The sequence below is a fragment of the Rhinopithecus roxellana genome, chromosome 11 (assembly GCF_007565055.1).
Source record: "Rhinopithecus roxellana isolate Shanxi Qingling chromosome 11, ASM756505v1, whole genome shotgun sequence".
Taxonomy (NCBI): Eukaryota; Metazoa; Chordata; class Mammalia; order Primates; family Cercopithecidae; genus Rhinopithecus; species Rhinopithecus roxellana.
In genome coordinates, this window is record NC_044559.1 from 101,970,434 (window position 1) to 101,983,268 (window position 12,835).

General features: G+C 35.5%; 1 protein-coding gene across 4 annotated transcripts in view; it reads right to left on the minus strand.

Moving 5' to 3' along the window:
* The window catches only part of JMJD1C (jumonji domain containing 1C), a 370,899-nt gene that overhangs the window by 214,603 nt on the left and 143,461 nt on the right, over positions 1–12,835 (minus strand). For all 4 annotated transcript variants that reach the window (XM_030941211.1, XM_030941213.1, XM_030941210.1 and 1 more), the window contains exon 2: positions 10,593–10,757. Coding sequence is in view for 2 of the 4 variants with exons in the window: in XM_030941210.1 (XP_030797070.1) it covers positions 10,593–10,757 (165 nt within the window). In the remaining 2 variants the exon portion in view is untranslated. The remainder of the gene's footprint in view (positions 1–10,592; positions 10,758–12,835) is intronic.

Sequence of the window (12,835 nt, forward strand, 5' to 3'; positions counted from 1 at the left end):
CGGCTGATTTTAATTTGTATAGTTTCTCTGCAATAAATTGTAGGCATGAATGTAACAGCTCTCAGTGAGTTATATCAATCTTCCAGTGATTTATCAACCCTGAGGATGGTTTTGGGAATGTCTCAAACTTGAAACTTGAAGCCAGAAGTGAGGGTGTTCTTACAGAGGTTTCTCTCAAAGTGTACACCTATCTAAACTCACTGCAGTTACTATACTGAGGTTTTATTTATATACTGTCTTGCTTAATCTTCACTACTCTGTGTGGTAGATACAACTATTATGAACACAGTGAGACATACAGAGTATAAATAACTTAATTTCGCCCAGACATTAACAGTAAATGGAAGAATCAGGATTTGAACCAAGAAATATGCTACAAAGTCTATGTCGTTAATATATTATGCTACCTTCCTTGATAACTGCTAATTTTTTCCCCCAATTCTAACATTCTCTGAGTCTATAATATCTAAGGTCACATAAAGCCAAGCAAATCTACAAGTAAACAAGTAATTCAGACAGGCTTGAAACAAGCCTTAAATAATCCTCATTATATGTTATTTTGTTATGGTTTAAGCTGTCATTTTTATTACTAAATGTTAATTCTTTGTATATTAAGGACAGATTTTTTTTTAATGCTGCAATAGCAAAACACAAATAATACCTATCAAAGTACATCAACAGAAACGTATTACTAAAATAACTAATTTGAAGAAGACAACCTCCAAAATGTAAAATACTGAATAACACCATTATATGAAATTTCCAATTTACTAGGAAATAATACTTGTTTTTTAGGGAAAAGACAATTTTGGTTAGGGAAAAGACAATTTTGGTCAGGCAAAATTCCGCCATTGTAAAATAATGATTTTCATTACTTTACAATATATATATTTTCCGCTGAGACAGGGTCTTGCTCTGTTGCCCAGGCTGGAGTGCAGTGACATAATCATAGCTCACCATAGCCTTGTACTCCTGGAGTCAAGCAATCCTCCCACCTCAGCCTCCTGAGTAGCTGGGACTACAAGGCTTCCACCACTACCTAGGCTAATTTATTTTTGGTAGGGATGAGGGTATCGCTATGTTGCCCTGACTGGTCTTGGAACTCCTGGACTCAAGCAATCCTCCCGCCTCAGCCTCCCAAAGTGCTAGGATTATAGGCATGAGCCACTGTCCCCAGTCTATAACACTTTTTAAATACATATTTCTACTGCCGATGTAATTAATATTTTTTAACTTAATTTCTCTACATTTTCCTAAAGTTTGTACAATTATCACTTTTAAAGCTGCATAATATGCCAAAATATTAATTTAACAGCATTCACAAATTGCTGAACATCAAGGTTGTTCCATTTTACTTTTCTTCTTTAATAAGACTGCAATAAACATCTTTCTTCTAATAACATAAGCCTTTAATTTTTTTAATCTGCAGCTCCCACCACAGTGTCTAATTCATATGAGGTATGCAACAAACATTAGCTAAACTGAATACACTTTTTAAAACCTGTTTTTCAAGCATAGTTTCCTAAGACTAGAATTAATGAATCAAAGAGTATGAACTTCTTATGGTTCTTATAACATAATACTTTCCAAAAGAATAATGTCATTTTATAATCCACAAGACATGAGTGTGTGAACTTGTCGTTGCAATACATGCCAGTACTAGAGTTTATCGTTTAAAAAGTTTAATATTTTATTATGTATAATTTGATCTCTTAAAGTGCTTTACCTTGTAGGGAAATAATAATCCTGAAGTTACACTGTCATTACTTCCATTTCATTATTTAACAAAGTACAAAAAGACATGCAACTGTTAATTCTAATTGTGGAAATTCAATTATAAATACGTAAAAACTCTTTAAATGAACATACTCCAAAGTTTATTTCTGACTTGGAAGGTGGCATATTTTCACATTTTAGTAAAATTTGCTTGAGGCCATAATCTAAATCAACTTTGGCAATATAACTGTTGGATATAAAGGTAATGTTGTCCCAAAGAGCAGTGAACTCTACTCTCCTTTGAGGGAGTTTCTTCTGGAATGGATAGTAACTAAAAAGCACTCTCACTAAGAGAATAATTTAAAATAAATAAATTGCTAAGAGTTTACATGTTTATGATGTGATCACAATTCCCAGTTGAATCAGAATTACCTATCTATGAAGGAAAAAGCAACACTCAGAAAAAGTAGTCTGAGTTTTCTAAAACTCAATTCAGAAATTCAGGTAAATTATCAAAGATTTGAATATTTAAGTCAATTGTGAGGATGTCCGTTTCTTCCTTTAACATCTTTAAAATAACACATTTCAGGTAATTTTACATTTTTCTACTTGGCGATTTCAGGAATCAAATTTGTATCCGATGAGAATGGATATTATAAGCTTTTTAGTATTTGTTTTTTATTATATATTGACATGTTTAAAATTGGTAACTCACAGTTTTACCACAATTGGGTGATTCTACTTTCCTGTCCTTTGGTATGGTATATGTTAACAGTCAGAAAACTTGTGATAACTCCCAGTAGGGTTCTTTTGCACTAGCTGGGTTGCAGCACATTCATCACTTTAAAATAAGAATTTACTTACTTTCTGAGATGGGTAAAGCACTGTGCTAGACTCCAAGGAACCATACATAGATGACTAAGACATGACTCCTGTCCTCAAAGAACTTACAATCTATTAAGGGAAGACAGACATGCAAACAAATAGGTATAATACAAAGCAGAATGTGCTGATTGTTAAAACAGAGGTACAAAACAAAAGTTCTACAGGAGCACAGGATGGTTATATAGGAGCACTGGTTGGGGTGATCTGGAAGGCTGGGCCAGCAGAATAGTAGTAGAAAACTCTGCCCCTTAGAAAATACAGCAGTGTTACAGCCCACCTGGGTTAGGGTCGAAGCCCCACTCCCCACAGAAGGTTTTCCTAAAGGAGATGGAGCCAGGGCCCTAACCCAGTTAGGTAGGTGATTCGTTGATTTCAATTATGAATGCCAACACTTTCTTTCCCTGGTGCCGATAAATGTGCTTTCATAAGTATTTTACTTTATTAAAAAGTAAATAAAATTTAACAATCTATTAAGTAACTTACATGAAGATGCAAGTTACCTCAGTCTACAGCATTAGAATGGCCTCAAGTGGTACTATGATTATACAGGACCAAGCAAAAAAAGACACCACTTCAGCATCTTGCATGTGGTGCTCCCATAAATGTTTTGCTACTGATATCCTAGAAAGAAAGATGAACCAGACAATTCCAGAGAAGTAGCCTGGGTATTACACTATCCGTATTTTGTTGAAGATGCAATTATGTTAAATTTTTAAAAATAGACTTTAAAATATGTTAATGAGACAACAGGATTTGTTTTTGTCTTGTCATGATCTCAAGAACCAGCAGGTACACTGCCAGTTTCCACTCATTTCTAGGTATAAGAGGTAGACAAGATAACGTAACCGATATGTAATATTAAACAAGTACCACACGAGGAGTGAAACAACTAGAAAGAAGATAATACAAACATGTTTAAATACAAAAGAACATAAAGTATCATGTGCACAGAAACATTAAATTTATAGAAAATTAAAGACAAAGTATTAGTTTCTACTGTGTTTCATTCTGTTGCCATCTCATATACAGATCCCTCAAATTTCTCAAATCTGTAGATACAGTATTTCATTATGTTGTAGGAATTTTAAAATGCTGAACTTCATAATTGCTGTTTATAGACATCCTTAAAGAAGCCTAATTTTAATGACCAAAAAAGGAAACAATAAAATCTCAGTCATATCTACTGCATATGTTTGCAAAATGCGTAGGAAACTTAAATTGACTGTTTTCTTAATTATTACAAACAAGCATTCCCATTTCACTTGTTTATTTTATTAATTTTTACAATCTTCTAAAACAAAAGAAAAAAGGAAGGAAGGCAAGCACACATAACCTGACTACTGGAATTAATGACAATATCCCATTGTATAGACTTTAAAAATAAACATACAATTCAAAAAGACTTGCTATCAAACAACTGGCTAAGCAAACTATGAAAGAAATACGACAAAAAGGTTGTAATATCTGTAATAATATAAAGAAAGCTCATAACAAATATAAAAAACACAAAACCCTAATAAGTACTAAAGAATAACAATTCACTAAAAATACAAATTGCTCATAAACATGAAAAAAAATTCACCCTATTAAAAGAATGCAAATTGAAACAACGAAATATTTTTAAATAACCAATTAGCAGAGAAAGAGTAACATTCAATGCTGCATCCCCTTAGGATGTAAAACTACTCCTGTTATGGCCAAACATTTGTGTTTCAAAACAAGATAAACTGAAAAATAAATAATTAATGCTTACAACGGTGTGATCAGTGAGATAAACACACCCCAACACTGACTGAGGACAATGGCAGTCAGTACAACCTTTAGACCATTTGTGAAGAGTGTCAGGAGACAGATTTTTGTGGCTTTCAAGTTCATACCCTATGATTATTAATTCTACTACTATGAATATAAATTTTAAAAAATCAGATATGCAGAGAAAGGCTTACAATGGTATTTATTCCAGTCACTTATAATGCTCCCTAAAACTGGAAACAACTATAATGCCAAACATTAAGGAAATGGGTCATTGTAAGATTAAATATTATGCAGCCATTAAAAATGATCTTAAATTACTACTCATAAAGGCGAAATGTAGAGGATAGATGTTAAGGAAAAAAGCAAGATCTACAATTTTAATGCAGTCTTAGCTAAAACTATGTTTAAAAAAAAGCAGATATTTTGTACTCTACTAATTTGCCAAATTCATTTATTAGTGCTAATAGGCTTTGTTGTGAAGTCTTCATGGTTTTCTAAGTACAAGATTATATCATCCGTGGACGGGCATAATTTTACTTCTTTCTTCCCAATTTAAATGTTTTTTGTCTTTTTCTGGTCTAATTTCTGGACTATAACTTCAAATACTATGTTGAATTGACATGGTAAAAGCAGGGATTCCTTGTCTTGTTCTTGATCTTAGAGGAAAAGTTTTCAGTCTTTCACCATTGACAAGGATATTACCTAAGCAACAGGATATGAAATCAACACATAAAAATCGTTTTTTGTTGTTTTTTTTTTGAGGCAAGGTCTTGGTTTGTCATCCAGGCTGGAATGCACTGGTGCAATCACAGCTCACTGCAACCTTGAATTCCTGGGCTCAAGGGATCCTCCCACCTCAGCCTCCCGAGTAGCTAGGACTACAGGCTCACGCCCAGCTAGTTTCTATATAACAATAATGAATACTTTGAAAATGAAATTAACATATAATTCCATTTGCAAGAGCATCAAAAAATAATAAATTACCTAGGAGATGAAATAAACAAAACTATAAAACATAACTGAACAAAATTAAATAAAACATAAACAAGTAAAAAGACACCCCTGTTCAAAGACTAGAAGACTTAATATTTATATGTGCGTGTGTGTGTGTGTGTGTGTGTGTGTGTGTGTAGTTTTAGAGACAGGGTATCACTCTATCACCCAGGCTTGAGTGCAATGACACAATCATGGCTCACTGCAGCCATGAACTCCTGGGCTCATGTGATCCTTCAGTCTTAGCCTCTCAAGTAGCTGAGACTATAGGCGTGAGCCATCACACTCAGCTTATTTTATTTTTTTTTGCAGAGAAGGGGTCTCGCTGCATTGTTCAGCCTGGTCTCGAGCTCCTGGCCTCAAGCAATCCTCTCGCCTTAGCCTCCCAAAGAGCTGGGACTACATGTGTAAGCCACAGCACCCAGCCCTTAATATTAAGATGTCTAACACCCAAATCCATCTACAGATTCAATTCAATCCCTATCAAAATCCAAGTGACCTTTTTCTGGAGAAAAAGAAAAATCTCTCCTGAAGTTCACAGGGAATCTCAAGGGACCCTGAATAACCAAAACTATCCTGAAAAAGAAGAAAGTTGATGGAAAAACATTTCCTGATTTCACAATGTACTACAAATCAACAGTAATCAAAACAGTGAGCTGGTATCAGCATACGAACAAATCTGCAGACCAATAGAATGGAATAGAAAGCCCAGAAACAAACCCTTGCATACATAGTCAAAATATTTTCTATAAGGCAAGACCATTCACTGGGGCAAAGGCAGTCTTTCCAACTAATGGTGCTGGAAAAAGTGGACACATCTACATGTAAAAAAAAGTTGGATCCTTACATGATATTCCAAATGCAAAATCAATTCACCCAAATTTGTGATCTAAAACTAGACAACTTTTAGAAGAAAACATAAGGGGAAAAGCTTCATGACATGGATTTGCCAATATTTTTTGAATATGTAACAACAAAGGCATAAGCAACAAATGGAAACAGACAGATTGGGCTTCATCAAAATTCAAAAGTTTTGTGCAGCAAGGGCCACTGCTAACACACTAAAAAGGCAACCTGTAAAATGAGAGAAAATGTTACCAAATCATGTATCTAAAAAGGGACTAATATCACGAATACATAGAGAAATCCTAAAACTCAACAACAACAACAACAAAAAGATCCAATTCAAAAACAGGCAAAGAACTTTATGAATAGATATTTCTCAAGACATACAAATGGCCAATTAGCACATGAAAAGATGCTCAACATCACATTAAGCATTAGAGAAATATAAAACAAAACCACAATGAGATGCCATTTCACACCTACTGAGAAAGTAAATACCAAAAAAAAATGAAAGTAAATGTTGGTGAGGATGTAAAGAAATGAACCCTTATACAATGCTGGTAGAAATGAAAAATGGTGCAGTCACTTGGAAAACAGTATGAAAGTGCCTCAAAAAATTAAAAATGCAATTACCATCTGATACAGCAATTCTTCTTCTGGGTATACACCCAAAGAGTTGAACACAGAGGCTTGGACAGATACTTATACAGCCATGTTCATAACCAGTATTATTCCCTATAGCCAAAAGGTGGAAGCGACACAACTGTCCATTAACAGGCAAATGGATGAAAAGAACATGGTGTATAAACACAATGGAATGTTATTTTGCAATAAAAAGGAAGAAAATTCTGACACATGGTATAACATGCATGAACCCTGAAGACATTGTCAGTGAAACGAGCCAGTTACAAAAGGATAAATACTGTATAATTACATTCATATGAGATACTCAAGAGACCGAAAGTAGAATGGTGGTTGCTAGCAAGATTGGGGAATAAGAAACTGCTCTTTAATGAGTACAGTTTCAGTTTTGCAAAATGCAAAAAGTTCTGTGTTTGGATGACAACAGTGGTAACACACAACGCGAATATACTTACTACCAATGAACTGTGTACTCAAAAACAGTTAAAATGGCAAGTTTTTTTTTTTTTTTAAATGGCAAGTTTTATGTTAAGTCTATTTTACCACAATTAAAATTTTTTATTAAAAAATTTAGCAGAAGGCTGGGCATGGTGGCTCATGCCTGTAATCCCAGCACTTTCGGAGGCTGAGGCAGGTAGATCACAAGGTCAGGAGTTCCAGATCAGCCTGACCAATATGATGAAACCCCATCTCTACTAAAAATACAAAAGTTAGCCGGGCATGATGGCAGGCGCCTGTAGTACCAGCTACTCGAGAGGCTGAGGCAGGAGAATTGCTTGAACCTGGGAGGTGGAGGTTGCAGGGAGCCAAGATCGCGCCACTGCACTCCAGCCTGAACAACAGAGCAAGGTCCCATCTCAAAAAAAAAAAAAAAAAAAAAATTTAGCTAGGCATAGTGGCACACATCTATAGTCCTAGCTACTGGTGAAAGGACTTTTTTTTGAGCCCAGGAGTTCAAGGCTGCAGTGAGCTGTGATGACACCACTGCACTCCAGCCTGTGTGAAAAAGTGAGACCCTGTCTGTCTAAATAAAATAAAATAAAAAACAAAATAAAATAGGCCGGGCGCGGTGGCTCAAGCCTGTAATCCCAGCACTTTGGGAGGCCGAGACGGGCGGATCACGAGGTCAGGAGATCGAGACCATCCTGGCTAACACGGTGAAACCCCGTCTCTACTAAAAAATACAAAAAACTAGCCGGGCGCCATGGCGGGCGCCTGTAGTCCCAGCTACTCGGGAGGCTGAGGCAGGAGAATGGCGTAAACCCGGGAGGCGGAGCTTGCAGTGAGCTGAGATCCGGCCACTGCACTCCAGCCTGGGCGGCAGAGCGAGACTCCGTCTCAAAAAAATAAATAAATAAATAAAATAAAATAAATAGTATGGCAAAAAAAAAAGGAACCAGAACAATATGTTTCATAAGAAAATACATCAAAAATTATATATATGTAATATATACAAGTTATCTCTTAGGACTAAAAATATAATTTTCTATTACTTTTATACCACAGTGTTTTTCAAATTTTTCATCCCTTTTTTTTTTGGTATATGATAAAGTTAAAAAGAAAAGGTTGGTGATTGTTTAAGTAGGCCTAATTTCAAAGCTAAGAGGTTTTCAACAGAAACAACTTTGTAAAATTATGACAAAATTATCATTAAATAGTATTTTCCAATAACAATTATCTCTAAAATCAGTATTTTATGAATCAACAGAAATTCACCTCAATCTTAACTGCCTTTAAGAAAGGGCAAAGATTTTCTAAAGCTTTATTAATTTTTTAACTCTGATACTGATGTGTAGTTTTTCATATTATTGATGCTACTGCTTCTTGCTTTTGAGAATTCTCATATAAAATTCACCTATATGTCTAATTATTCATAATTACTCACAAATTTTATCCAGTTTTTGGGTTAAGGTCTATAAAATTAAAATCATGCCAGTAATGGTTTAAACTTTTTATATGAACAAGTCAACATACTCATTGATTATTTTTAAAAACCTACTCTGGATAAAATTATCTTCTTTAGTTTGCTATGCAAAGTTTCCTATCAAAACTACAGGTCACAGACAGATATTATTTTCATCTTTCAATATCATATTTTGTTTTTAAAAATGCCACTGATTCCATTCACTCTATTCCCTCCCTTCCTATCCTGTCTTTTTAATCCTGTATCTCCACGACTTCTTAAAAAGGAATAATCAAACAGATCTATTAAATTTCTATTCTATATAGAAAAGCATCAGGATTAACTAAAATAGAAAATTTATATGCATTAAAATTATTAGCAAGCAGAAGCTATCCTTATAAATAGTTAATTTGTAGGTTTAAAAATTTGAAAGGAACTACCCAAACTCATTAGTTACATCAAATACCTGCAATAATGTTTCAGCGGCTTTTAAAGTATTTCTTTGATAGTAACATAAGAAGAAAACTTTACAAATATTGCACATTTGTTACATGCTAGATGTTCTGCCAGAAAACAGAGATAACAATGGTTAAATGAATGTAGCTCTTTTTCTAATACAATTTAATGATCTTGTTTACCTGCTGTTTCTTTTCTTAAATAAAACTCTTCAAAGTACCAGAGAATTTACTGAAAATTATTATATTTTCTTAAATGAAACATTTCCTGATAAGAAGTAATTTATTTTTTTTTTTTTTTTTTTTTTTTTTTTTGAGACGGAGTCTGGCTCTGTCGTCCAGGCTGGAGTGCAGTGGCCGGATCTCAGCTCACTGCAAGCTCCGCCTCCCGGGTTTACGCCATTCTCCTGCCTCAGCCTCCCGAGTAGCTGGGACTACAGGCGCCCGCCACCTCGCCCGGCTAGTTTTTTTGTATTTTTTAGTAGAGACGGGGTTTCACCGTGTTAGCCAGGATGGTCTCGATCTCCTGACCTCGTGATCCGCCCGTCTCGGCCTCCCAAAGTGCTGGGATTACAGGCTTGAGCCACCGCGCCCGGCCAAGAAGTAATTTAATCCATTACCTAATAATTACACATTAAACATCTATCACCCACAATGATTTACTCATTAACAAACCAAGAAGAATTACTCGTTATTAAATGTTTTAATACAAAGTATGTTCTATCTTCCACTTGACAAAGTTTCATTCAGCAAAGTTGTTCCACATGGCATACAGTCAACTATCTCTCAGGTCCCTTTAATCCAATTTATATTTTAATTTGATAGAATAAACTTATTTGTGAACTACATATGCTGACAGAATACTAAACAAAGAGACAACTAAAGTTGTTTTAACAAAATGAAGGCAGTGTTTTAAAATCTCTGCCAGATTCGTCAGAGACTCTTCAAAAATATTAATTTATAAATCAGTAAGATGAATCTAAACTTTTATTCAATTCTTGGTCTTAAATTTTCATTTATTCTTTTTTTTATAAGACATGGGGTCTCACTCTGTCATCCAAGCTGGAGTGCAGCAGCGTGACAGTAATTCACATAGACTCGGATTCTTCGGCTCACGTGATCCTCCCACCTCAGCCTCCCAAGTAGCTGGGACCACAGGTATGTGCCACCATATCCGGCTAATTTTTTTTTTTTTTTTTTGGTAGAGATGGGGTCTCGCTTTTTTGCCTAGGCTGATCTCCAACTCCTGGCTTCAAGCAATTGTTCTGTCTCAGCCTCTCAAAGTGCTAGTTTTACAGGTGTCAGTCACCAAACCTGGCTTTTGTTTTGTTGTTGTTGTTGCTTTTCGTTTTTAACGAACAAATGAAAATGCTTAATGAAACAGGAATAGATCTTACCAATGCAGGCCACTGAATCTGTTTGCTCTTTGATCCCTGAGTCTGGCTAGGGTCATTCCTTTTGGCCCAGATTAAGTGGTATTCCACCAAGAAAGTTGAAAAATCTTCATAAACTTTAACCCACTCTCGTTTATCCCATTCAAGATCATCAAATTCCACATACACCTATGAAAACAAAAAAAAATTCAATTAGCAAAACAGAAGAGTGGTATATCCTTTTTCACTAATACATAATAACTGTACATATTTATGGGGTACATATGATATCATGATACATGCACACAATGTGTAATGATCAAATCAGGATAATCAGAATACCCATCACCTCAAATATTTATCATTTGAGTTAGAAACATTTCAAATCCTCTTCTAGCTATTTTGAAAAATACAATAAATTATTGCTAACTGTAGTTACCATACTGTGCTATTGAACACTAGCACTTACTCCCTCTAATTGTAGGAAGGAGAAAGGGGGACTCTAGTACGCTGTTGGTGGGAATGTAAATTAGTACCTCCAGTATGGAAAACAGTATGGAGGTTCCTCAAAAAACTAAAAGTACATCTACCATAGGATCTGGTAATCCACTACTGGGCAAATGTCCAAAAGAAAGGAACGTATATTGAAGAGATAGTTGCACATCAGTGTTTACTGTAACACTATTCATAACAGCCATGATAATGGAATCAACCTAAGTATCTATCAACATATGAATGAGTAAACAAAATGTGGCATATATACACAATAGAATACAATTAGGCCATAAAAAAGAACGAAATCTTGTCATTTGCAGCAGTATGAATAGAACTGGAGGTGATTATGTTTTATGAAATAAACCAGGTACAGAAGACAGACATCACATGTTCACGCTCATATGTGGGAGTCAAAAACGTGGATCTTGACCCAGCATGGTGGCTCATGCCTGTAATCCCAGCACTTTGGGAGGCAGAGATGGGAGGATCACTTGAACCCAACACTTCAAGACCAGCCTTGGCAACATAGTGAGACCCTGACTCTAACAAAAGAGAAAAGTAAAAAACTTAGCTGGACATGGTGGCACATGCCTGTAGTCCCAGTTACTCAGGAAGCTAAGACAGGAGGATCTCTTGAGCCCAAGAATTTGAGGCTACAGTGAGCTGTGATAGCTACAGTGAGCTACAATCACATCACTGCACTGAAACCCAGATAACAGAGTGAGACCCTGTCATTTAAAAAACAAATAAAAAGTGGATCTCATGGAGGCAGAGGGTAGAATGATGTAATTATCAGAGATTAGGATGGGTGATGGGGGGAGAAGAAAAGAGGTTGGCAATATTTCAAAATATAAGCCATGAACTTGAATTAGAAAGGACATTAACAAATTTATTCTTTAAACTTAACATTTTTCATAAAATCATCATTTAACTTCCCTTAATCAGATTATACTCCTTACTTATGACAGGGAGATAAACCATAACTGTATCAACAAAAGCAATTTACAGAGTGTTGATCAGTAAAGATTAGTCCATTATCTTCTAAATGGACACTAAATAATGATATCTATACTGATGACTCTAGAAGGAGAGGCTAGAAAATGTTTTTAAAGAGTAAATAGCCAGATGCGATGGCTCATGCCTGTAATCCCAGCACTCTGGGAAGCTGAGGCGGGTGGATTACCTGAGGTCAGGAGTTGGAGACCATCCTGGCCACACGGTGAAACACCATCTTCTACCAAAAATAAAAAAATTAGCTGGGCGTGGTGGCGGGCACCTGTAGTCCCAGTTAACTCAGGAGGCTGAGGCAGGAGAATGGCTTGAATCCAGGAGGCGGAGGTTGCAGCGAGCCAAGATCAGGCCACTGCACTCCAGCCTGGGTGGTAAGAGCAAAACTCCGTTTCAAAAAAATAAAAACAAAAAGAGTAAATAGTAAATATTTCAGATTTTGCAAACCAGATGGTTTCTATCATAATTAGGTATCGTCTCTGTCACTGAGACCACCATAGACAATATGTAAACAATTCAGCTTGACTTTATTCTAATAAAACATTACTTACAAAGGTAGTCAATGGTACAAATATGGCTCAACATGACATTCAATTAATGTAATATACCACATTAGCAGAATAAACGAAAAAAACCCATCTTTAATGATGCAGAAAAAGCATCTGACCAAATTCCATGGCTTTTTATGATTAAAAACACTCAACAAACTAGGAACAGAAGGAAAGTATCTAAATATAAAAAGGTCTGTATGAAAAACCCACTGC